This window comes from Passer montanus, unplaced genomic scaffold, assembly GCF_014805655.1.
Source record: "Passer montanus isolate IOZ18808 unplaced genomic scaffold, ASM1480565v1 scaffold161, whole genome shotgun sequence".
Taxonomy (NCBI): Eukaryota; Metazoa; Chordata; class Aves; order Passeriformes; family Passeridae; genus Passer; species Passer montanus.
In genome coordinates, this window is record NW_024363272.1 from 378,852 (window position 1) to 404,393 (window position 25,542).

General features: G+C 64.5%; 4 protein-coding genes across 6 annotated transcripts in view; 2 read left to right on the forward strand and 2 right to left on the reverse strand.

Moving 5' to 3' along the window:
* GLI1 (GLI family zinc finger 1) overlaps positions 1-6,457 on the forward strand; it is a 10,849-nt gene extending 4,392 nt beyond the window's left edge. For 2 of the 3 annotated variants that reach the window (XM_039703234.1, XM_039703235.1), the window contains exons 8-11: positions 1,525-1,689; positions 2,002-2,250; positions 2,812-3,091; positions 3,681-6,457. In XM_039703234.1, coding sequence (XP_039559168.1) covers positions 1,525-1,689; positions 2,002-2,250; positions 2,812-3,091; positions 3,681-5,887 — 2,901 coding nt within the window. In that variant the 3' untranslated portion in view covers positions 5,888-6,457. The remainder of the gene's footprint in view (positions 1-1,524; positions 1,690-2,001; positions 2,251-2,811; positions 3,092-3,680) is intronic. The other variant, XM_039703236.1, reaches the window with a different exon arrangement.
* A 1,274-nt stretch (positions 6,458-7,731) lies between these two features.
* PRPH (peripherin) lies at positions 7,732-11,294 on the reverse strand. The gene is made up of 9 exons (XM_039703262.1): positions 10,951-11,294; positions 10,051-10,111; positions 9,415-9,510; positions 9,171-9,332; positions 8,974-9,099; positions 8,673-8,893; positions 8,288-8,337; positions 8,077-8,153; positions 7,732-8,002 (listed from the first exon to the last, which is right to left on the reverse strand). Exons 1-9 carry the CDS (start codon positions 11,292-11,294, stop codon positions 7,961-7,963), a joined length of 1,179 nt encoding a protein of 392 aa, XP_039559196.1. The 3' UTR covers positions 7,732-7,960.
* A 1,081-nt stretch (positions 11,295-12,375) lies between these two features.
* On the reverse strand, positions 12,376-13,050 carry LOC120499500 (tubulin alpha chain). Its single transcript, XM_039703285.1, has one exon. It carries the CDS (start codon positions 12,872-12,874, stop codon positions 12,428-12,430), a length of 447 nt encoding a protein of 148 aa, XP_039559219.1. The 5' UTR covers positions 12,875-13,050; the 3' UTR covers positions 12,376-12,427.
* Positions 13,051-19,220: 6,170 nt separating this feature from the next.
* Positions 19,221-25,542, forward strand: part of LOC120499491 (tubulin alpha-1A chain) — a 10,465-nt gene continuing 4,143 nt past the window's right edge. The window contains exons 1-4 of the mRNA XM_039703268.1: positions 19,221-19,356; positions 20,926-21,148; positions 21,231-21,379; positions 21,985-22,696. Coding sequence (XP_039559202.1) covers positions 19,354-19,356; positions 20,926-21,148; positions 21,231-21,379; positions 21,985-22,695 — 1,086 coding nt within the window. The 5' untranslated portion in view covers positions 19,221-19,353 and the 3' untranslated portion in view covers position 22,696. The remainder of the gene's footprint in view (positions 19,357-20,925; positions 21,149-21,230; positions 21,380-21,984; positions 22,697-25,542) is intronic.

A 25,542-nucleotide genomic window follows, 5' to 3' on the forward strand; every position in this document is an offset into this window, starting at 1 on the left:
CAGGTGTGGTTCTGCTGGAGCAGGGATCCTGGAGAAGGGTGTAGTCTTCCTCTGAAGATCCAGTGGAAGAGGCAGCTGCTCCTCTGGGAATGCAGTGGAGAAGCTGCTCTGCTGTCCCAGAATCTCAGATTGTATCCAGGCAGGAATGTTTGAAATCTCAGATTCTATCCAGGTAGGAATGCTTGGCTCCTCCCCTGGGCGGAGCATCTCCCAATGGATTATGGAATTTTATCAGTCGTGCAGTGACACTCAATGGCCCATGAACAGGAGATAATTAATAATTAATGGCCCATTACCAGCAGATATCTCTTGGAGGGAGGATTGGTTGTACAAGAGAGAAAGAAAACTGCCCAATGAGCAGCAGATAATGCCCCACCTCTGACGGATGGCAAATAAAACACACATTACCTTGCAATCCAGAGCAAGGGGGGACAGGGGAGAGCATGGGAGGGGTACAGGTGTGTCAGATTATGCTCTTTTTTGACTCAGAGGTGGGGTAACTGAGAGGCATTTTAAAAACTTGTATTCCATTTTCAGTCTTATGAGAAGGGTGGGACAATATAGATGTTATAATTCGTGCCATCACAATCAGAAGCTAATTATTTCTTAATTACAACACACTATAAGCATTTCCTGGAATATCAGATTTTACACCAAACCACAAATACCTTTATCATCTAAAATTACCCCTTGTAAGTCCTACTACAATCCATCTTTCACAGTTCTATTTCTCTAAAGTACCTAGTCTTATTTACAAGACCGTCTTCTAAAACTTATTTCTAGTTTAATTTCTCTCTCAACAATGTCTGTCCTGTTCCATAGCATTTCTAAATCAACATTTCTTACCTCAAAGTTTACATACAAATGCACACTGTATGAGCCTTCTGTCAAGTTTTAAGAATTTTCATTTCCCACACGAGTGTAGCAGCTGGAGCCCGGGTGGCAGAAGGGGGTGGGCAGCAGGTGGGTACAGGTATGGGGCTTGTGAAATCCTGGAATATTTTGGGTTAGAGACACCTTAAAGCTCATCCCATCCCACCCCTTGACATGGACAGGGACAACTTCCACTGTCCCAGGCTGCTCCATGCCCTGTCCAACCTGGCCTTGGACACTTCCAGGGATGGGGCAGCCACAGATTCTCTGCACCAGGGCCTGCCCAACCTCACAGGGAGGAATTTCTTCCCAAAATCCCATCCAAACCCAGAGTCACATTGCCCCAGCGTTGTCCCACACTTTGGAATATGTTCCTGAATTTAATTCAGGATGGGGAGCTGGGTGTTTCTGCCAATCCCAGTTTGGGGTTTCCCTTGGGGATGCCTTGAGGGGCTACCATGGGACAGAGGGAGGTGGCACAAGCCCATGCTGAAGGGCTGTGCCACGGTGTGAGGATGCACTGAGGAGGGCAGGCGTGCTGGGAGGTGAGCTGTGTGTCCCTGGCAGACGTGCCAGGGCTGGGGGATGTGGCACGACGTGCTCCAAGGCTTGGTGGCAGCGTGTGACACGTCCCACCCTGCTCCGCCGCAGTTCGAGGGCTGTAACAAGGCCTATTCCCGCCTGGAGAACCTCAAGACCCACCTGCGCTCGCACACGGGGGAGAAACCCTACGTGTGTGAGCACGAGGGCTGCAACAAGGCCTTCTCCAACGCCTCCGACCGCGCCAAGCACCAAAACCGCACCCACTCCAACGAGGTACGGCCCCACCAGGGCTCCCCAGATCATTCCTGTCCTCTGAGAGCTCCTCACATCCCTGGGTACTGCCCCTGCGTGCCCCAGCTCCCTCTTTTCCTGCTTTAAATGTCTCCTCCATCATCCCTGGGATCCCTTTGCCCCGTTCCCTCCTTCCTCTGCCCTCCTGAGCTCACCCCAGCGCCCACCGTGCGCCCTCCATGGGGACTCACCCGCTTTGATGCCACCCTCAGCTCTTTTTGGAGGGTGGCAAGGGGCGTTTATTTTTGGGGAGGGGGCTGTGGTTGGAGTTGACAGCCTCCCTCCTCCTTGCAGAAACCGTACGTGTGCAAGATTCCCGGCTGCACCAAGCGCTACACGGACCCCAGCTCGCTGCGGAAACACGTCAAGACCGTGCACGGCCCCGACGCCCACGTCACCAAAAAGCACCGAGGGGACGTGGGGCCGGGCCGGGCGCTGCCCACCCCCAGTGCCCCCCCGGATATGAAGCAGGAGAAGGATGCAAACGGCCCCGGCGAGGCTCGGAAGGACGATGGGAAGCTGCTGGTGCCTGAGCTGGCCTTGGTGAGGAGCTGCGGGGGTCACGGAGGGTGGAGGGAGGGTTTGGTGGTGGGGGATCATCCCCAAGTGAGAGGACAAGAGAAAGCAGCCCCAAACTGTTCCAGGGGAGGCTTAGGTTGGATATTAGGGGAAATTTCTCTGTTGTCAGTCACTGGAATGGACTGCCTTATGGAAGCACCATCTCTTTTTGGTGAAGTGTCCAAAAAACTTTGGGATGTGGCGCTTGGGGACGTGGTTTAGGAGTGAACGTGGCAGTGTTTGGTTAATAGTTGGACTCAGTGATCTCAGAGGCTTTTCCAACCCTCACGATGATGCCAAGCATGTCCAAGTGTGTCCTAACCCAACACGGCAGCATTGGTTAATCGTTGGACTCAGTGATCTCAGAGGCTTTTCCAACCCTCACGATGATGCCAAGCATGTCCAAGTGTGTCCTAACCCAACACGGCACCATTGGTTAATCGTTGGACTCTGTGATCTCAGAGGCTTTTCCAACCCTCACAATGACGCCAAGCGTGTCCCGGGTGCTTGACCCCCTTTCCCTTGGCCTGCTCTGGTTCTCCCCAGAAGCCCCAGCCCAGCCCAGGCGGGCAGTCCTCGTGCAGCAGCGACCACTCGCCCCTGGGCAGCACCACCAACAACGACAGCGGCGTGGAGATGGCGGGAAACGCCGGCGGCAGCTACGAGGACCTGTCCACGCTGGAGGACGTGGTGCCCGGCGAGCCCATGGGCACCTCGGGGCTCATGGCCCTCCACAAACTGGAAAACCTTCGCATCGACAAACTGAAGCAGCTGAGGAAACCGGCGGCGTCCAAGGGCCTGAACCTGCCACCCATCCCTGGAGCCGGTGAGATCGGGGTGCCTCTGCCCCAGGATGTGGGGCCTGGCCTGTTGGAAATGTGTGCCGTGATCTGGTTGGCAGCCAGAGGGTTCCACACCTCGCTGTGGACCCCAAAATCTGGGGAAATATTAAAGCTCTAAAGAGGTTCCAAGAAAACTGGAGAGGGATTTTGGACAAGGCCTGCAGTGGCAGGACAAGGGGAATTGGCTTCATGGTGGCAAAGAGGGCAGGGTTAGGTGGGGTATTGGAGGGAGTTCTTCCCTGGGAGGGTGGGGAGGCCCTGGCACAAGGTGCCCAGAGGAGCTGGGGCTGCTGCACCCCTGGGAGCATCCAAGGCCAGGCTGGAGCAGCCTGCTCTAGCGGGAAATGTCCCTTCCCATGAAACATGGGTGGTCTTTAGGATCCCTCCCAGCCCAAACCATTCCATGATTTTTCCAATCTAGATAAGTTTCTGCTCCTCTTTGTTGCCACCTGCCCCCTGTCCCCGCCAGCTCTAACCATGCCAGAGCCACATCCCAGCTCTGGAGGTGGCTCCTGTCCCTGCCCTGACCTTGCCACGCTGTGCCCGTGGGTAACTCCTCCTTCTCTCCCTCAGGCCTGCCCGGGGAGCTGCCCGGCGTCCCGGTGCCACCGCCAGCCTCTCACCGGCGCATCGCCGAGCTGTCGGCGGCAGAGCTGGGCCTGGTGTCCCTGGGCGAGCGCCGGAGCAGCGGCACCAGCACCGTCAGCTCTGCCTACACCGTCAGCCGCCGCTCCTCCCTGGTGTCCCCGTACCTGACCGGGCCGTGCCCGGGCGGCGAGGCCGGGGCGATGCCCGGCGGGACGTGCCCGGTGGACGGCTACGATGCCGCCTCTCCGGACGAGTCGCGGCGCTCCGGCGACGCGTGCGGGGGGCTGCCGGGGGTGGGCAACCTCACCCCGGCACAGCGCTACCGCCTCAAGGCCAAATACGCCGCGGCCACGGGTGGCCCCCCGCCCACCCCGCTGCCCGGCGTGGAGCAGGCGGGCGCGGGCGGGCACGGCGCCGTGCCCGGGGGCTACCCCGCGCCCGCCGGAGCTCGCTGCGTCGCCAACGGCTTGTTGAGAAGGCACAGCTCCAACGAGCAGCCCGGCTACCCGGGCAGCGTGCCCGCTCAGCTGGCGCCCCGACACGGCATGCGACGGGCGAGTGACCCTGCCCGGGCGGTGGCCAAGCCTCCGGCCGTGCCCAGGGTGCAGCGGTTTAAGAGCGTGGGGAACGTGAGCGTGCCAGGCGCGGGCAGGACGGCGCTGCAGCCCCTGGGCGGCTCCGAGGCCAACCTGCAGCGCCACGGATTCTCCCCACGCCCCCCCAGCATCACCGAGAACGTCTTCATGGAGAGCATGGGGGGCCCCGGCCCCGAATCCGGCCTGCTGGACATGGAGCAGTACCTGAGCTACCCCGAGGAAAGCTTCCCGTGCCAGGGCACTGGTGTGGAGCTCCAGGGTGGCATCTACGGTGCCCACCGGACCATGGTGGGGGCACACGGGGACATGGAGGAGGGGCTGCTGCAGCCCGAGTTCTCCCTGCCGCAGTGCCAGGTGAACCAGCGCTTCCCCAGTTTGCCAGCTGGGAACGGGGCCGTGCCAGAGCCCTGGGATGGACCCCCCCAGGGCACGCTGGGGATGAACTCCAGGCAAAGCGTGGGTGCTCCCACCATGTCCGGGCCACACTGTCCTCGTCCAAACGTCGAGTACCCCCATCCCAGCGCCTGTGGGCAGCATCCCAAACTGGTGAGCTCGTGCCAGGACCAAGAATTTTCCGGGGGGCATCGCTTTAACCGGCTCCAGATCAAATCCGAGCAGCGGTACCCGGCGCCGAGCCCGGCACTTGCTCCCTGCCCCAGTGCCAAGCTGGCAGGGCCCCCAGCGTCCCCCGCTGCCTTCGGGCACCCCATGGATGTGGGGCCGGGTGGGTACCCCCCTGCGGGGCCCACGCCGGGTGGGTACATGGGCATGGCCAGCCCGGGCGCCCGCAGAGCCCAGACCCCCACCCTGCAGACCAAAGAGGTGATGGTCAGGAACTACGTGGAGGCGCAGCAGGCGCTGATGTGGGGGGAGCAGCCCCCCTCCAAGCCTGGCGTGGGGCTGGGCAGCGAGCCCGGGCAGTGCCAGGCCATGCCAGCCCCGCCGTACCTCAGCCCCAGGTACTGCAGCTACCAGCCCAAACCGGATCACCTGCAGAGCCTGGCGGAGCCCCAGCACCTCCTGAGCCCGCCCTGCTTCAACCCCGAGATGATCCCACACCCTCCCGGTGGCCCCAAACCGCCGGCTCACCAACCCAGCCTGAGCTACCCGGGCAGCCTGGCACAACCAGGGCACGGCTACGAGGGGGTGGACACCGGTGCCCGGCGCCTGCCACGCTTGCCCCCCGCCCGCCCCGTGCCCGAGGGGTCTGCAAACCTCCCCCTGTACTACCCAGGCCAGGGCCCGCATGGGCAGGGGGGCAAAGGTGGGCACAAGCTGGTGGGCCAGGGGGCAGCGAGCTGCGGGGGGAGCGGGCACTACGGCCCAGAGGGACTCAAGGGCACCTCCTGTTACTACCTGGACTCGGGGGAGCAGGTGGCCAACAGCCTGGACTCACTGGACCTGGAGAACACGCACCTTGACTTTGCCGCCATCGTGGAGGACGTGGAGACCCCCCCGGCACTGCCCGGACCCCCCAGCCCGGGCGGGGGGCTGCTGCTGCCCTCCTCTGGGGGTGCCAACATGGCAGTGGGGGACATGAGCTCCATGCTGAGCACGCTGGCAGGGGAGAGCCACTTCCTCAACTCGCTGTCCTAACGGGGGGTACCTGCCCCCTAAAGGGGGTACCTGCCCTCAGGTGGGCACCTCTGCGGCCAGGGGGGTCCCAGGGTTTGGGCAGGGGTGGGAATCCTTCTCACACCCTGGGGGGAAGCGGGGGACACCCCTGGAGCCCCCCCTTCTCCAGTCTCTGAGTGTCACCCTCGTTCAGGAGGGGTCCTGGACACGTCCCCAACCCTCCGGGTGACCTCTGGCGTGGGGAACTGGTTTTACTGGGGCGTCACCGCGGTGTCCCCACCCGGGATGAGCCCCCCCCGCCCCTCCCACCTTGCAGCCTTAACGCCGAAACCAAAGAGCCCCCGCCCTGCGGGCCGGCCCCATCCCAGTGCTCCCAGTGCCCCCCCCGCCCCAAATCCCAGTCTGTCAGGACTGCAAGCGCCCCCAGCCCCGCCCCGGGGGGGCAATTCCCCAGAGGGGGGGCGGGGGGGTGCCTGTACATAGTGTTCATACCTGTCTGTCTGTCTGTCTGTCCCCCCGAAGCTCCCGGGTGTGAGAGCACCAGCAGTGCCACCCCCTCCCCTCATTAAACCCTTTCTCAGGGGACTGTGAGTGTGTGTTTGTCACCTCTGCCCGGGGTTTGTCACCCTCATCTCGTCCTGGGCAGGGACATTCCTTGGTCCTCTGTGACCAAAATCCCCCCGCAGCAGCTTCAGCACCCCCGGTCAGGGATCCGGAGCTGTTCTTGGGGTGTTGGCGAGACCCAGATTGCAATTAGTGCTTCAAACGGCTTAAAATAATGCTGTTAATTATGCAAAAATAACGTGAAAATAATTCAATTTTCATGCGGAAAAAAAAATAGCTAAGATAAAGTAATTAATAGTGGAAAAAAGCTTAAAATATTGCGATTTTATATTTTTTTTTGTAATTAATGGTGCAAAGATTGCATAAAATAATGCAGTTAATTATGCCAAAATTCCATTAAATTATGCAATTTTGTATAGTTTTCTATGACACAATAATGCAAAAAAGTACTTAAAATAACTCGATGATACAAAAAAAACCCCTTAAAATGCAATAATGCAGCATTTGCTTAAAGTAAGGCAATTTCGTGTGCAAGATTTGTTTAAATAACGCAGTTGTGCATAACTTGCTTAAAATAATTCAATTAGTGGTGCAAAAAACCGCTGAAAATAATGAAACAGCGCAAAAATTCGCTTAAAATAGCAAAACTAATAAGCAAATCTTGCGTGAACGCCATTTTGCATCATTTGGTTGAACTCAATTAATCATGCAAAAAAATGCTCAACGCGATTATAGAAACCAGGGTGTTTCCCCGCACACCCAGAGCCTTGTAATTAACGCAATTAACACGGAATTAAGCAGCGATCGGGGCGGGCCGGTGGCGCCCCCTGGCGGTGCCGGTGAGGATCGGGCCCGCTCCGGTTCCGCGATGCTCCCGGAGCCCTCCGGGATACCGGGCGTGCCCGTCGGTCATCTGGAAGTCGCGGGGTCCCGGGGAGTCGCGGGACCCCCGGGGGTTCAGAGCTCAGGGGGTCGAGGCTCCTTCCCCGAGGCGGTGACACCGCAGGGGACAAGGCTTGGGTGTCACCGCCAGCCGCGGGGCTTGTGCCGGTGACGAGGGGAGACCCCCAGAGTGTGTTTGGGACAGAACGGGACCCCCGGAACGCAGACCCCCCCTCAGCCGAGCGCTGCTTCCCTTCTGTCCCACTCCCCATGGCAGTGACAGCGCTTGGGGACACCGGACCCGCCAGCCCCGGGGACACCCGGTGGCGGGAGGGAAGCCGGGCACCCCTCGGCCCCAGAGCGGCGTGGGGAGCACTCGGTATTAAATACAGCTGGGGGAATAATAAATAGGCAATAAATAGCGATAAATATGGGGGGACAAGGCACAGGGACACACTGCAAAGGCACAGGGACACACTGCAAAGGCACAGGGACACACCGCGGCGTTGTCCCGTGGTGCTGACAGCAGGAATGGGAATTGGGGCGCTCCCAGCCCCCCCTGCTCTGCTCCATGTCCCGCCCAGGACGCAGCAGGGTCTGGCAAAGCCCCCCTTGTGGGGTCGGGGCCATGGCAGCCGCTCCTCTGTGTCACTTCCCCGCTCGCTCCTTGTGCGACTCCGTCACCACTTGCTGCAAGAGGAGAATTTGGGGATCAGCGCCGTGGCAGGGTGGGGCCTGCCAGGCAGGGCACCCCCACTTCTCACCTGCCCGTCCCGGGTCTCGATGGTTTTGATGAGCACCATCCTCCGTGGCGGGCTCTCTGCAGGCTGCGGCTCCAGCACTGGGCACAGAGGGGCCATCAGCACCCCGTGCCCTCCCAGACACCCTGGGCAGGAGCACAGGGACCCACCCGGGGTCTTTACCCCCAAGGAAAGACCCCCAGACATCGTGGGGGACCCCCAGCTCGTGGCTCACCTGAGCTCCTGGTGCTGAAGGAGGTGCTGGGGTGCAGTGGGATGGTGATCCTGGGTGGGGAGAGGGGCATGAGGAGGGGCTGCGACCCCCGGACAGTGCCAGTGACCCTTCCACACCCTCGAGGCCGTGAGCCACATCCCAGCTCGGCCGGGGGCTGTGCCCGTGGGCTGCCAGGCTGGCACCCGGAGCAGAGCTGGAGGCAGCTCCCCCGCCATCCCCTGGCCTTGCTTTTATCTCTGCTCCCACGGGAACCTCTTGTTTCCCTGCGGGACCAAGGCCTGGAGCCGCCTCCTCCCAGGAAAATCCCACAATAACCGGGATGACTCAAGGCAGGGGGCATCCCCCCCGGGCAGCGGGGACGCTCCGTGTGCCAGGCTGCCCTCACCGGCTCTCCTCGCCCTCCAGCAGCTTGCGGTACGTGGCAATCTCGATGTCCAGGGCCATCTTGACGTTGAGCAGGTCCTGGTACTCGCGCAGGTGCCGCGCCATCTCCTCCTTCATCTGCTGGATCTCCTGCTCCAGCCTCCCCACCACATCCTGGTAGTTCCCGATCTCCTCCCCGAACTCATCCTCCATCTCCCGCATCTGCCGCTGCAGCGCCTCGTTCTGCGGGGGGAGGACGGGGCTGCAAAGGGCCGGGGTGGGCTCTGCTTCCTGCACCCCCCCGAGCGCTCCCCGGCTCTCACCACGCCCTTCAGCCCGTCCACCTCGCACGTCAGGCTCTGGATCTGCCGGCGGGACTCGTTCATCTCCTGCTTGGCCAGCCGCAGCGCCTCGTGGTTGCGGTTCGCAGCATCCGACAGGTCGGCAAACTGCGCGGGCAGGGCGAGTCGGGGCTCCGGGACGGCTCAGCCGCCCCAAAATCCCTCCCAGCCGCGGCTACCTTGGACTTGTACCACTCCTCGGCTTCCTGCAGGTTCTTGACGGCGATGCTCTCGTACTGGGTGCGGATCTCCCGCAGCGCAGCCGTCAGCTCCGGCTTGCACACCTCCACCTCGGCCAGCCCCGCCGCGCTCGGCCCACTCACCTCCAGGTCCCGCAGCTCCTGCGGGGGTGCGTGGCCGTCACACCGTGGCACAAGGAGCTGAGCTGCGCCCCCTCCCCGCCCCATCGCCCCCCGGCCCCACCTCCTCGTGCAGCTTCTTGAGGAAGCCGATCTCGTCCATCAGCAGCTCGACCTTGCGCTCCAGCTCCAGGCGGGACAGCGTGGCGTGGTCCACGTCCTGCGGGAGAGGCCGGGGTGAGCTGCGGGGCAGCGTGGAGGGATGCCACGATCCTGGAGCCCCTCCCCGGGGAGGTGATGGTGATGACAGGCAAAAGCTCAGCCCTCCCAAACCACGGTTTTGTCCTGGCTCGCACAGGGCTGACCCAGCATCACCCCAAACTCCAGCTGGAGACACCCAGGGAGGTGTGGAGGGACCAGACTGGGGCTGCCACTGTGCTCAGCCTGGGGGTACCATGGACACAGCGGCTGCTCAGCTCTGGGGGTCCCATCCTGGCCCACCAGGGAGGTGTGGAGGGGCCAGAGTAGGGGTACCAGTGTGCTCAGCCTGGGGGGACCACGGACACAGCGGCTGCTCAGCTCTGGGGGTCCCATCCTGGCCCCCCAAGGAGGCGGGACCCTGCACTGCTCGGTGCCATTCGTGCCACCAGCACCCTGAATTGGGGTTCCCCATGGTCATTCCCGTGCCCACCATTCCCAGTCCCCCCCAGCCACACATCACCAGTACTGCGCGGGGAGACGGGCCCGCCAGCCCCCTCACCTTGCGGAACAGCACCAGACTCTTCTCGGCATCCTCACGCTTCTGTGTCTCGTCCACCAGCCTGGGGACAGCAGGGGATGAGAGGGAGGTGGGGATGCAGACCCCCTCCGCCTGTTGCACACACAGCGGAGGCGATGGACGGAGCGTCCCCAGTGTCCCCACCCTCGCCCTGCCCCTCCCAGTGCCCCGCCCTTCCGCAGAGCCCGCATCACCCAGTGCCTCCCAGTGCCTCCCAGTGCCCTCCGCGCATCCCGGGTGCCTTTCCCAGTGTCTGCTGCTCGTATTCCTTCCCAGGGATCCCCTTTCCCGGACACTCACCAGTCCCTACCCCGGGGCTCCCCCATCCCCATCCCGCTGCATCCTCCGCTCCCCATCCTGGTGCAAAGTCTCATCCCATCACATTCCTCATGCCAGTCTGGCACATTCCCCCGTCTCCATCCCATGCATAACTCATCCTGACACACCCCCGGTTCCCACTGCAGCTCATCCCTCATCCCACTTAATCCTAGTTCGTCCCTTATCCCAGTACATCACTTGTCCCAGTTCATCCCAGTTCATCCCTCATCCCAGTTCACCCCTCATCCAAGTCCATCCCAGTACATCCCAGTTCATCCCAGTCCATCCCAGTTCATCCAGATCCATCCCAGTCCATCCCTCATCCCAGTTCACCCCTGTTCATCCCAGTCCATCCCAGTCCATCCCAGTTCACCCCTCATCCCAGTTAATCCCAGTTCATCCCAGTCCATCCCAGTTCATCCCAGTCCATCCCAGTTCATCCCAGTCCATCCCAGTTCATCCCAGTTCCCTCATCCCAGTTCACCCCCCATCCCAGTTCATCCCAGTCCATCCCAGTTCATCCCAGTCCATCCCAGTCCACCCCTCATCCCGCCGCGGGCCCACCGCTGCCGCAGGGCCGCCAGGTCTGTGGCGAGCCCGTCGCGCTCCGCCTGGAGCCGGTCCCGGTCGCGGCCGAGGCGCTGCAGCCGCTCCCGCAGCCCCCGCAGCTCGCCCTGCACCAGCCCGGTGCGGGGCCCGGTGGCGGCGGCGGCGCGGCCCAGGGCGGCGCGGAGGGTCCCGTTCTGCCGTTCCAGCGCCCGCACCCGCTCCAGGAAGGCGGCGAAACGGTCGTTCAGCGCCGCCAGCTCCTCCCGCTCCGCGCCCCGCGCTGCCGCCGCCTCCGCCAGCCGCCCCGGGGCCACGGGCAGCGGCGGCGGCATCCCGGGGGCGCGGTCACGGCGGCTCATGGTGGCACCGGGAGGGCGCTGGCTGCCGGTAGCGGCTGTTTATAGCGGACAGCGGCTCCGCCCCGCCGGGGGGACCCGGGGGTACGGGACGGAGAGAGGGGAGGGGTCTCCCGGCCGCAGGGAGGATGGGGGGCTGCGGATGTCCCCGCGAGGGGGCGGGGAAAGGGGCTGGGGGTGGTCGGGGATACCCCTGGGGATGAGGGGAGGGGGCTGCAGGATGTAGGGCTGCGGGCATTCCCCTTCGGGGGGACTCGGGGACCCCCGAGGGATGCAAGGCGAGGGGCTGGGGGGTGCAGGCAGAGGAATCGAGCAGCACCAGGGGGAAGGGGGAGAGGATCCGGGGGTGCCCGGGAGACACAGGAACCCCCCCACACTGGGTCAGAAGGAGAGAGACCCTTATGGGGTCCCCCCCAGGTAGCATGGGGGTGCAGACCCCCCAGGTGCGATGCAGAGGGGGCTGCAGGGCTCAGGCAGAGCACCCCTCTGAGTGGTGGGGAGGCTCGGGGGGCTCAGCATCCAGGGAGGGGGGGCTCTCATCACCCCCCTCCCTTTCTGTCGGGGCAGCACCGTGACTCGGCGCTGCGGGAGCTGCCATGCGCGGGGCAGCGAGCTCTGCAACCCCCCCGGAGCCCCCCCTTTCCGGGCAGCCAGGGGGGCGGCACTGACGGGAAGGAGTCGGTGCCCTGCCCAGAGGCTGTGGGGAGGGTCCCCCCCGCCCAGGACCCCCTCCCAGCTCTGCAGAGCGCCGCACTGAGAGTGGCTCCGTGCCAGCAGCAGCATGACACCACGGTCTGCACCAAGGACTGGGCAGGACACTGGGGGCTCTCAGGGGGTCCCCCCTCACCTGGTGACCTCCAGGGCCAGCAGAATGCTGAGGACGACATGAGCCCCCCACCACTGCCAGCTCAAAGGACCCAGCCAGGGACCCCAACCCCACACAACCCCCCAGCCTCACCCAGCACAGCCCCTGTGCCAGCTGGCAGCAGGGCCGGGCAGCCAGCCCAGCTGAGCCCCCCCCCTCCCCTGGGATGTCCCCCCAGGTCACCACGAGGCGGATTGTCCCAGCACAATGAAGCAGGCAGCAGGGGAAAGAGGCATTTTAATGAACAGCACCACAGTGTAGACACAAGGCACTAGTATTCCTCTCCCTCCTCATCGCCCTCCAGGCTGTCAGCTCCCACCTCCTCATAATCCTTCTCCAGGGCAGCCATATCCTCGCGGGCCTCCGAGAACTCGCCCTCCTCCATGCCCTCCCCCACGTACCAGTGCACGAACGCCCGCTTGGCGTACATCAGGTCAAACTTGTGGTCCAGGCGGGCCCAGGCCTCGGCGATGGCCGTGGTGTTGCTCAGCATGCACACAGCCCTCTGCACCTTGGCCAGGTCGCCCCCGGGCACCACCGTGGGCGGCTGGTAGTTGATGCCAACCTTGAAACCAGTGGGGCACCAGTCCACAAACTGGATGCTACGCTTGGTCTTGATGGTGGCGATGGCGGCGTTGACATCCTTGGGCACCACGTCCCCGCGGTACAGCAGGCAGCACGCCATGTACTTGCCGTGGCGAGGGTCACACTTGACCATCTGGTTGGCCGGCTCGAAGCAGGCGTTGGTGATCTCGGCCACCGAGAGCTGCTCGTGATAAGCCTTCTCAGCAGAGATGACCGGGGCGTAGGTGGCCAGCGGGAAGTGGATGCGGGGGTAGGGCACCAGGTTGGTCTGGAACTCTGTCAGGTCGACGTTCAGGGCTCCGGCTCAGCTCTGGGGGTCCCGTCCTGGCCCCCCAAGGAGGCGGGACCCTGCACTGATCGGTGCCATTCGTGCCACCAGCACCCCAAATTGGGGTTCCCAGGGTCATTCCCGGTGCCCACCATTTCCAGTCCCCTCCACCCACGGGTTACACAGGGACAGGGACACTTCAGCCCCTTCCCCAGGGGGCTGCTCATCACTTCGGGGGCAGCCTTGGAGCCCACGCAACGCGGAGCCGCTCCCTCCTCCAGCAGCCCTCGCACAAGCCCGGACTGTCCCGGTTCAGCTCCACCCGGGCCAGAGCAAACTCCGGTGACCGGGAGGACTTTCCCCGTGCCAGCCGCTCCCGGCTGTGCCCGGGCCACGTTGGGATCTGCCCCCCCCTCCCCCGCCGTGACTCACACCCACGCGTGTCCCGGCGAGCAGAACCGGGACGGGTTGGCACGGGGGGTGCCCCCAAACCCCCTCGCGGCCCGTTCCTCCCCCGAGGGGGGCTGTGGGGACGGGTTTAGGACCCGCGTGGGAGCCCAGCACACGCAGTGCCACCCGGCGTGTCCCCACGCATTTAGCAGGGAGCCCGGGGGGGATCGGCACGGAACGAGGGTGGGACCACCCCGGGCAGCGACCCCCGGCTGGGGGAAGCCCCCGGCCCCGGGGGACACACGCACCCCCACCTCAACTCCTGCCCAGCACCCGCAAGAACTCAGCAGCCCCACGGGGCGTCCTGAACACGCGAGGAGCCCCAAAACTCCTCCCGAGCACGACCCCACGTGCTGCAGGGGACATGGGGGGATCCCGGCCGCTCAGCCCCTCGTTCTGCTCGGGGGGTCCCGCACTCCCGGGGGTCCCACCGGGCGCGGAGACCCCCAGGACCCCCGCACGCCCCCAGCCTCACCATGGCCGCTCGCTGCCCGAACTGTTACGAAGCCGTCGAGGAGGGAGGCGGGGGTCGCCCCGTGGGGCCCCCGAGTTATACCCCGGGGGCGGGGCTGGGGCAGGGGGAGGGGCCAGCCGGGGCTTTGCCCCGCCCCTTCGAGCCACGCGGCGCTCTGGACACGCCCTCCCCGCCCCGCCTCGATCCTGATTGGCCGGTTCGAAAGTCGGAGAGGGTGCGTGGGTGGTGACGTCAGCGGAGAGGAATGCGGTGGGCGGGAGGCGGAGAGGGGGCGTGGTCTAGCGGGGAGGTGGGCGTGGTTATGGGCGGGGAAAGGGGCGGGGCAGAGAGCTTTAGGAGGTGCTTTAGAGGCGGGGGGTTTTGCGGTATTGGGGCGGTGGGCTCAGTCGGCGGCAGGACGGGTCCCTGAAGCCCCCGGCCGCAGCCTCAAGGAGCGCCCCGTCCCCACCTGGGTGGGAGAGGTCTCGGGGGTCCCGTAATCCCCGTGCCCATCCCGGTGCCGTTCCCGTGGGAAGCCCCGCGGGCTCCCGTCGCGCCGGCTCCTGTGCTCGCCGCCGCCCCGCTCCGTGCCAGCCCCGGGGCTGCTCCCCGGGGGAACCCACGCGGGGCAGGTCCTGTGGGGCAGGACGGACGGGGCCGGGGCAGCAGCTCACGCCCACCCCCGGGGTGCAGGGCCCTGTCCCAGCCTGCCTGCCCCGCTCCGGGCTGGTTTGAGGCGGGTACGAGTCGCGTTCCAAAGGGTAGAGAGGGGTTTGGGACAGCTTGGGGACATTGGGGACAGCCCCGAGACGGAATGACAGACCCCACGCTCGCCGGTGTCACGCCAATCCCTGGGCACCCCTCACAGCCTGGGCACCCCAGTGTCCCCCCCCAATCACTCCCAGTGTCCCCCCCAGTCACTCCCAGTGTGCCCTGACAGCCTGGGCACCTCAGTGTCCCTCCCCTCCCTGAAGACCCTCAGTGTGTCCCCCCAGTCACTCCCAGTGTCCCCTCACAGCCTGGGCACTCCCAGTGTCCCCCCCAGTCACTCCCAGTGTCCCTTCACAGCCTGGGGACCTCAACATCCCCCCGCAGTCACTCCCAGTGTCCTCTCATACCCTGGGCACCTCAGTGTCCCCCCGTCCCTGAGGACCCTCAGTGTCCCCCCCAGTCATTCCCAGTGCCCCTTCACAACCTGGGCACCTCAGTGTCCACCCCCCGTGCCTGAAGACCCTCAGTGTGCCCCCCCCAGTCACTCCCAGTGTCCCTCACACCCTGGGCACTCCCAGTGTCCCCCCTCCCCGAGCCCCCGGTGTCCCCCCGCTGCCCGGGCACACCCTCGGAGCTGGCACACGCCCGGGGCCGGGGTGCCCGTTGTCCCAGCAACACCCACCCGTGAGCCCCCGGAGCCCCCCGAGACACCACCACGCCGGTTCCGGGGGCCCTGCTGGGGCTCAGGGGGTGCTTTGGGGGGGCCGGGCCGAGGGCGGACCCCGGAGGGGGCGGCAGGGTCTGTCCCCCCTCACCCCCACCCCTCCGCTCCTTTATTCCCGGCTTTGCCGCATTGCGGAACCGCCCCGCACGCAGGCGGTGCCGCAGCCCCCTCCCCACGGGCGGCGCGCCCGCAGCCCCCCGCACCCCACGGTGCTCCCCCGCGCTCCCCCTGCCCCACGCGGCGCCCCCCCCATTCCCAGGACCGCGTGTCCCTTTTGTTGTGGCTCCGGGAGGGGGCACGGGGACACCCAGGCTGCGGGAAGAGCGGTGACACCCCCCTGCTTCCTCCCACGGGTCACCCGCTGTCCCCAACCCCGGGGCTGGGGGATTCCCTCTGCCCTCCGGGTGGGGCGGGGGCGCGGTCAGGGGTGGGTGCCACCCCCCCGTGGGTGCAGCCCCCCCTGTGCCACCCTGCGTGGTGGGACCCCTCCAGCACACCGCGGCCTCATCGGGCACCCCGGAGAGGAGCTGATCCCCCCCGAGCTGCCCTGTCTGTCCGTCTGAATGAACCTGTCACATCGATGGTGGCAGCGGATGGACGGACAGACAGACGGAGCTGGGTTCTGCGGGAAAACAGGCTAAAAATAGCAGCAGCCTCTGTCTGGGTTGTCAGCCCCGAGCCACGATGGGGCTGAGACCCTTCGGTTACCGGGGACGGCGTGTCCCAGCCGTGGGGCTCGAGGTCACCAATTTGGGATCCTCAGGCAGGGCACAGAGCGGGGGAGGCTGGGAAGCTCAGCCGTGCCCCGGGCGGGAGTCCAGCAGCCGGGAAATCAGCCCACGCAGGAGGAGATGCCAGCTCTGGGAGCCCCCCGAGTCACCCAGCCCGGGGGGGGGACACTCTGTGCAGACAGAGGGGACCCCAGGGGTGCCCGGGGTCTGTCCCACCCAGCAGAACCAGGGGGGTGGACATGGCGGGGGGAGGACAGCAACCGTCACCAGGAGCCACCACGTTGCTACCAACAGTCAACAGAGCGCAGGGGAATGGAAGAACTGGAGCTGGGGGGGCTGGGAGCCGTGCCAGACCCCCCCACGCCGGCACTCAGCAGGGCTGGATACTGGGGGAGGGCAGGGTGGGCACTGGGGGACCCCAGGGCCTGTGTGCCCCCCACCTTGGCACAGCAGAGTGATCAGCACTGGGGGTCCTGTGCCTCAAATGTGGGGTCAGGCACTGGGGGGGCCAAGGATGGTGGGGTGAGGAACTGGGGGTCCCAAGGATGGTGGGGTGAAGCACTGGGGGTCCCGAGGACGGTGCCCCATCCTCAGTATCAGGAACTGGGGGTCCCGAGGATGGTGCCTCACCCACAGCTGAGTGGGGTCAGGCACTGGGAGTCCCAAGGATGGTGGAGTGAGGCAGTGGGGGTCTCAAGGACAGTGCCCCATCCTCAGGATCAGGAACTGGGGGTCCCAAAGTTGGTGCCCCACCCTTGGGGTGAGGAACTGGGGGTCCCAAGGACAGTGGGGTGAAGCACTGGGGGTCCCAAGGATGGTGGGGTGAGGCACTGGGGGTTGTGAGGACCCTGGGACCCCCACTCGGCTGGGGGTGAGGCACCCAAGGACAGTGCCTCACCCCCAGCGGAGTGGGGGTCCCAGGGATGGTGCCCCACCCTTGGGTCAGGCACTGGGGGTCCCAAGGACAGTGCCCCATCCTCAGGATCAGGAACTGGGGGTCCCAAAGTTGGTGCCCCACCCTTGGGGTGAGGAACTGGGGGTCCCAAGGACAGTGCTCCAGCCTCAGGATTGGGAACTGGGGGTCCCAAGGATGGTTCCCCACCCTTGGAATCAGGCACTGGGGGTCCCAGGGATGGTGTCCTTACCATGATGACAAGGCCAGGCAGTGGTGGGAAGCCGGCCTTGTCTGCCTGCAATCCCCCGCCCACCAGGCCCCAGGATGGATGTTGGGGAAGGGGGATACGAGGGGGGTCCCAGCCCGTCTCCTAGCAACCGGTCTCCTAGCAACCGCGCCGGTTGCCTGGCAGCAGCGGGTGCGGGACGTGTGGCTGTCCCTACCCAAGGAGATGGGAGGGGGCTGCGGGGTGCCAGCGGGGCTGCAGCACCCAGTGCCCCCCGCCCTGCACCCCACAGCACCCACCGGGGCTGTGCCACCCCTGCCCCACGAGGCTCCTCCCGCCCTCAGCTCGGGGCAATAGCTTGGAGAGTGATCCCTGAGTGAGGGGGCTGCTGTGAGCCCCCAAAACCCCCGGTTTGGGTGGGGACACCATGGGGACACCCTGGCAGCCTCCACACTGCTGCTGAGCACTTGAGGCTGTAGGGGGACAAAGGCAGGAGGCATTTCCCAGGCAGGGATGGACTTACAGCGGGGTCAGGGCGGGGGGCTGAGCTGCTCTGGGGTCAGGGTGCCCCAAAACAGACATCTGCCACGGGGACCAGCCTGGTGGGAGCCAAAATTCCTGGTTTTTCTCTACTCAGCAAAGCCGGGGCCACCTGGTCCTTTGTTCTGGTGGGCGATGCCCAAATCCCATCCCCTCTTTGTCTGCAGCTCTGCAGCCCCAGCAGCACCCCAAAAACAGGGCACCCCAGGGACATGGGGGTGGCAGTGGGGACACGGGGATGGTGGTGGGGACATGGGCTGGGCAGCAGGGACGTGGGAACCTTGGTTCTGCCCAGAAATCTGCATCATGTGGGAAACACCGGGGGAAAAAAACAGGGATTTCTCAGCAGGGGGGGCATCCCGGCAGCTCCACCTGCAGCAGCTGGGGCCATGCATGTGGTGGGGGGGTCACTGAGCCCCCCAGCACCCCCTGGCATGGGGACACGACCCCCACCCTCTGTGGGCTTTGCAAGAACAAACAGGAGGGGGAAACCCCCCCTAGGAGTGGGAAATCCCAGGGCTTTGGGGCTGGTGGCTCGGGGGGGCTGCAGCAGATGGAGGGGTGGCCGGGGGACGCGTGTCCCGGTGTCCCAGCTGTGTCCCAAGCACCAGCTGCCGCACAGCAGCTGCTGCTCTGTCCGAGCCCCCAGCCCAAAACTGCCCTGGGGGGTTTTGTCCCCTGTGTCCTCCCGCTGTCCCTCACCACCCCCCCCGGCCCTGCTCGTCCCCAGCTGCCCGGGGGGATGAGTCTTTGTCCCCAGGCTGGGCCCCGCAGCGCTGGCTCCCACTGCCCGAGCAGACAAAGAGGCGCTGGAAGGGCTGGGCAGGCAGGGAAGGGGCCGGGACAGGCACAGGGCCATGGCAGGGACACGGCTCAGAACCAGGGCACTGTGGCACGGCCAGGGATGGGGACAGCGTCCCTTGGGATGGGCACAGGGCTTGGCCAGGGATGAGAAGTGTCCCCGAGGATGGGGACCAGGGCGTGGCTGGCTGGAAATGGGGGCCAGAGTGTGACAAGGGATGGGAACAACGGGATGGCCGGGGACAGGGACCAGGGTGTGGCCGGGGATAACCGGGAGCTCGGGCAGCGGCCACACAAGGGGGAGGGCTCCATCACCGCGGATGGGCACCAGGGCCGTGTACCGGGAGCCCCGGGACCCATTCGGGGCAGAAGGGGAGAACGGGAAGAACGGCGGGACTTGGGAAAAGGTGTCCGTGGGGGGATGGGGACCGTGGGATGGGGACCGTGGGATGGGGACCCGAGCGTGACCGCTGGCTCAGCCGAGACCGGGGACCGGGGCGTGGCAGGGACGGTGCCAAGGACACAGCCGGGGCCCCTCCGGCGGCGGGCGGGAGGCGGCGGCGGGGCCGGGCCGTGGCCGCCGCAGCCCCCGGGCCCCCCCTCCCGCACCGCCCGGCCTTTGTCTGCGGCTGCGGGGGGGCATTACCTCATCCCGGGCGACCAATGGCCGCCGCTGCCGCCGGCCCCGCCGCCCCCCCGGGCCCGCCCCGCCGCCGCTATAAAGCCCCGCACCGAGCCCCGCGCTCCGCCGCGCCTCTTACATCGACCGCCTCAGCGTCGGGCTGTGAGACCGCCCCGGACCGACCGCCGCCATGGTGAGGGGGTGCGGGGGGGTCGGCACTTTGTCTCTATTCCCACGATCCCTGTTCCCCGTTCCCGGCCTCATCCTTCCCTCCCCCGGAGCCGTGGTTTTCCCCGGTGCCAATCCCCACCCCTCCCATCGTAGTCTCCGGTTTTTATCCCCCGTCTCGCCGTTGTTTCTGGTTCCCAACCCCCCACCCCGATCTCCATTCCCGAGGGTTTTTTGTCCGCCCCTCCCGGGATGAGCTCTCGGCGCCGGGACTCCTCCCGCAGCGGGCGTGGCTCCCGTTACACCGAGTGAAATGTCCCTCCCGGGACCCAGCCCGAGTGTCCCTCCGGTTAAACGGGCCTGGAAGGGTCTTCCTGCCTCCCCGGGACCGAGCCCGCAGCGGGCGTGGCTCCCGTTAAACCGGGCAGGACGGGACCTCCAGGACTTAGGACTAAGCCTCCATAGGGCGTGGCTCCCGTTAAACCGGGCACGATGAGACCCCCGGGAGGCAGCACTGAGCTTCCATAGGGCGTGGCTCCCGTTGAACCGGCCAGGATGGATCCCTGGCGCTGATCCACGGTACCGCACCGGGCGTGGCTCCCGTTAAACCGGGCAAGATGGGACCCCCGGGACCGAGCCCCGAGCCCGAACCGGGCGTGGCTCCCGTTAAACCGGGCAGGATGGACCCCCGAGGCGCAGCACTGAGCTCCTGTCGGGCGTGCTATTGTTAAACCGGGAAGGATGGGACCCCCGGGACCGAGCCCCGAGCCCGAACCGGGCGTGGCTCCCGTTAAACCGGGCAGGATGGGACCCCCGGGACCGAGCCCCGAGCCCGAACCGGGCGTGGCTCCCGTTAAACCGGGCAGGATGAGTCCCCGGAGCTAAAGCCGTACTGGGCGTGGCACCGGCTGAAAGGGGCAGAATCGGGACCCCCATCTTTCGGTACCGAGCCACCGTCCGTCCCTGGGCGTGGCTCCCGTTAAACCGAGCAGGACAGACCCCCTTTTCCCCCCTGGCCCCGGTGCTGAGCCTTCAGCCTGCGCTGGGCGTGGCCCTGGTATAGTGAGGCAGAAAGTGTCCCGGGTGCGGGGTGGGCAGGGCGGATTGACCCCCCCTCAGTGCTGAGCACCCCATCCCGCACCAGAAGTCGAGGCACGGCAGGATGGGACCCCCGAGTCCCGCACTGGGCGTGGCCTTGCTTCGATTTGGGCTCGGGTGGGCAGGAGGAGCCCACGGTGCTGAGCCGCCCTGGGGCTTTGCCGGGTCTCACCAGGGCAGGGTGGGGCAGGATGGGAAGCCCGGGGCTCCCTGTGTCACTCTGGGTGCAGCCCCAGTCGCTCAGGGCAGGATGAGCCACAGGAGCTGAGCTCCCCATCCCCCACAGGCAGGGTGCCAGTAGTGATGGGCACAGGGCAGGATGGGACCCTCTGCACTGGGTGCACCCCCAGACCCCGAAAAATGGGTGTGTCCAGGCAGGGTCTGACCCCATCCAGTTTTGGGGAGAGACCCTCCCCAGCTCGGCGACAGCGCCGGGCTGGTGCCACAGCTGGGGAGGGGGACAAAAGAAGTGAGGCAGCGTGGTGTGCCCCCGCAGCGCGAGTGCATCTCCATCCACGTGGGCCAAGCGGGCGTGCAGATCGGCAATGCGTGCTGGGAGCTGTACTGCCTGGAGCACGGCATCCAGCCCGACGGGCAGATGCCCAGCGACAAGACCATCGGCGGGGGGGACGACTCCTTCAACACGTTCTTCAGCGAGACCGGAGCCGGCAAGCACGTGCCCCGGGCCGTGTTCGTGGACCTGGAGCCCACGGTGATCGGTGAGGGCGCGGGGGGCGGCCGGCGGGGCGGGCGCTGGCGGCGGGCGCCGGGCGCTAACGGGGCCCGGGGCTGTCCCCGCAGACGAGGTGCGCACCGGCACGTACCGGCAGCTCTTCCACCCCGAGCAGCTGATCACGGGCAAGGAGGATGCGGCCAACAACTACGCCCGCGGCCACTACACCATCGGCAAGGAGATCATCGACATGGTCCTTGACCGCATCCGCAAGCTGGTAGGGGCACGGGGGGTGCAGGTGGCGGGCGAGGACAAAGCCTCCATTCTGTGTCGCTCTCCCTTCCAGACTGGCTGGGCTGGGTTTAGATTTAATTTATTAATTAATGTTAATCCCGTTGTGCAGTGGCTGCCATTGGCCGGCAGCGGGACGCGGCGCAGCTGGAGCTGGAGCGGCTCCACAGCGCCGCAGCCCCCGGGCGCTGCCGGTGCTGAGCTCGGCAATTCCCTCTTTGTTTCCACTTGGCTCCTGACATGGCCGAGTCCAGCTGCGTGTGCTGGGGACAAGCAGCCCCGAGCCAGTCCCTCCTAGAGTCATGTGGCCGCGACAGTTCATGGTCAAACTAGTTCCCACTCAGCTGCTGAGCCAGAGGCAGTTCTGCACTTTGAGGTGCCCCTGAGCATTGTCCCACCCCAGAGGCCAAGCAGCTTCCCTGGGTGATTCACCGTGAGTCAGTGGGTAACAGATGGAGTCACTGCCACCCCGTCCCCCATCTGGCTCTGCTGCTGGAAAGCCCCCAAATGTCCTTGTGAGGCCACGGAGAGGAAGGAGTAGCTTCTGCTGCCTGGAGTAAACATGCCTCCCCACCTCGTCTCTCCTCACAGGCTGACCAGTGCACAGGGCTGCAGGGCTTCCTGGTGTTCCACAGCTTTGGCGGTGGCACCGGCTCTGGCTTCACCTCCCTGCTCATGGAGCGGCTCTCTGTCGACTACGGCAAGAAGTCCAAGCTGGAGTTCTCCATCTACCCGGCCCCGCAGGTGTCCACGGCCGTGGTGGAGCCCTACAACTCCATCCTCACCACCCACACCACCCTGGAGCACTCCGACTGTGCCTTCATGGTGGACAACGAGGCCATCTACGACATCTGCCGCCGCAACCTGGACATCGAGCGTCCCACCTACACCAACCTCAACAGGTTGATAGGCCAGATCGTGTCATCCATCACGGCCTCGCTGCGCTTTGATGGAGCCCTGAACGTCGACCTGACAGAGTTCCAGACCAACCTGGTGCCCTACCCTCGCATCCACTTCCCACTGGCCACCTACGCCCCGGTCATCTCTGCTGAGAAGGCTTATCACGAGCAGCTCTCGGTGGCCGAGATCACCAACGCCTGCTTCGAGCCGGCCAACCAGATGGTCAAGTGTGACCTGATGTACGCCAAGCGGGCATTCGTGCACTGGTACGTGGGGGAGGGCATGGAGGAGGGCGAGTTCTCGGAGGCCCGCGAGGATATGGCTGCCCTGGAGAAGGATTATGAGGAGGTGGGGGTGGATTCTGTGGAAGGGGAGGGAGAGGAGGAAGGGGAGGAATACTAAACTCCCAAGGGTGCTGCTGGAACAGGGAACATAAACTAGTTGAAGGCCCCGCGGGGTCTGTAGCAGTGTGTGCACCGCAGTCTGTCCTGTCAATGGTCTGTGCTTCAATGGAAAAGTCTGTGACGGACTCACCCGTCCTCTCCTGTGGGTCTGAATAAAAAGCATTCCCTGTCTTACCCTGCCTCTGTGTCTTCACTCCCTGTGGCGATGTCCCTGCCTGGCTTTGACGCTGTCCCCACCAGCACATGACACGGCCCTGCAGTCCCTGTGTGCACCCGGGGTCTCCTCCCTGTCCCCGAGCGTGTGCTGAGGGTTGTGGTGAGCTCAGCACTCTGCAGCCCCCCCAAACTGATCCTCCCAAACCCCTGCTCCTTCCTCATCCTGGTGGGCTCAGTGTTGTGCCCCCACCCCAAGGGAAGTGGAGAGGGTTGGGTTTTCTTAGTACCAGGAGTCAAGTGAGCCCCAGGTAAGCACATTGGGGGCCTTTAACTCCTCAGGGTGGGCTGGGGATGCCTGAAGCCCCCCAGTCTGGCAGAAGTCTTTGGTGTCTCTCCTCTTCCTGGGCAGGGGAGGGGCTGCATTGCCCTGGGGGTGGGGAGGGGATGCTCTGCCCACCACAGTGGGATTGCTGGGAATGAGGGCTCCCTTTATCCAGCCCGTGTCCTTCAGTTCCTCTGGCTCTTTCAGGGATGAGGAATTGGCCCAGCCACTGAGGGGGAGGGGGAAACATCACAGCAGCCCCCTTGAATGGGGGGAGCCTCTCCACCCTCCCTTTCCTCTGCTTTTACCCTGTCCCTCACGGCTCCACGCAGGGATAAATAATGAAGGGGAAGTTGAACACAGAGTGAAACTCGAGCGGGTGCTGCAGCTGGGGGGACCCCTGGGACCCTCATTTGTGGGGTGCACCCCTCCTCTCCTGCACGATGAGCTCAGGCCAAGCCGTGATGAGCAGCTCCTCGAGTCCATCAGCTCCTGGGAATTTGTGTTGTCAAAACAACTCCTTGATTGTAAGGAACGGCCTTGGGGAGTAACTTTTTTTTCTGAAGGACAACCCGAGTGCAACAACGTGTTTGTTATCGAGCTTTCAAAGGACGTTCCAAATTGTAGCCAGGATAGAAAATCAGGATGACTAAACAGCCAACGCTTGCAGTGTTATAAACAGCAGGGTCTGAGTGAGCCCCCCTGAGTTCACCCGGACCACAGCAGGCAGCAGAACTCTCAGGGACGGTGAACCCACAAATTTGGGATTCTCAGAGGGTGAGCAGAGCTTGGGCTGATCCCCCAGAACTCGGGGCTTGTTGAGAAGACACAAAGGCACCTGATGGCAATACTGAACTCAAGGTGGATTTTTCACAGGTATTTACACCCATACTTGCTGTTCAGGTATGTGTGTGTGCAAGAGTGAATATTCTGTAGCAAATGTTGCTGTCAGATTCCTTCCTAAGTGCTTTAGATTCATAAATAAAACAGGTCTGTGTGTTACTATTGTGCCTATAATAAATTTTATATTAATATTTTGGTGAATTATTGAAATTAAACTCGGATTAAGTGCTCTTAAGCCTTTAGGCTTAAACTGTTGGTTAAGCCCAGGGCTCAGTTTGACAATGGGGCAGGGGGTCCACTCTGCTCCTTCTGACTCAGTGGGAAAATCTTAATTATTATTCAATTTTATATTTTTTTTCCTATCCCCAGCCTCCCTTAAGGCCATTTTTGGCCAAATCCAGTTTTACACTGATCGATTTTAAATTTTAGCCCCATTTTCCTCCACCGGCTTTCACTACTGAGTCACGGAGGGAAGTCACCAGCGAATTTTGACGCACTTTCACTTTAATATCAAACCTGCTTTTGGGCGTTTTTTTAGCCACCCAAAACACTTCCTAACACCATTCCAGAGCTGACGTGATGCACGGGGAATTCGGGGGGGGGTGCGTGGTGTGTAACGAACCCCCCCCCCTCCACGGAACACCCATTCGATAAACAGAACCGGCAGCAGCACTTCCAGGAGCAGCTGCCCCCCAAGTTCCACCCGGGACCCCCACGCTGAGAGCCTGGAGAGGGCAGCTCGAGGCGGGAGTGGAGAGCAGCCGGTTCCTGCCCGGTGGAACCGGAGCAGCCATGCGGCCAGCCAGGCAAATGGCGGGGAAGCCACGTCAGCGCTGCAATGCAGCTGCGGCGGATGCTGCCGCCCGGCTGCACCGGTGACCCCGGTGTGGGGCGGCTCCGGTGCGGCGGGAGGGGATGCGGACCCCCCCCGACACCGTGTCGCCCCCCCCGGCGAAGCGGCCGCTGGGTTTTCCGCAAAGCTCTTGGCCAAACAGGAAGGCGGATTATTGGGTGCAAATAGCTCCGGGGATTAGGTGGGGGCTGGGATGGCCCCCCCCCGACACCCCCCGGTGCTTTCCGTGGCTACACAGCCGGGCACGGAGCTGCGCCGCGTTGGGGGGCACAGTGGCACCCCAGCATGTCCCCTGGTTTATGGTGGCCCCCCCAGTGCTGCGGACATGGCTGAGACAAACCCCACCCTGAAAAGGAGGGGTCCCACCCCAGTGTGCGGACCCCCCCATCGCGGTGGGATCCAGGAGGGGCTGGGGGGTGCAGATGGACTTGGGGGGCTTTGGGGCAGGCTGCAGATGGTCTGGGAGGGACCCCCGGGGTGCAAATAAGCCGGGGCTGGGGGGGGGGAGCGGTACAGATGGAGCAGAGAGGGGGGGTCCGACCAGAGAAGCCGATTAACAACCGGGGGGCGGCGGGGGGCGACACCGGGCGCGGCAGCACGTGCGGCCACCCCCCCCTCCCCATGTCGCAGTTTTCCTCCGCAGCGGAGCCGCACCGGGCGGGAGGGGCGAC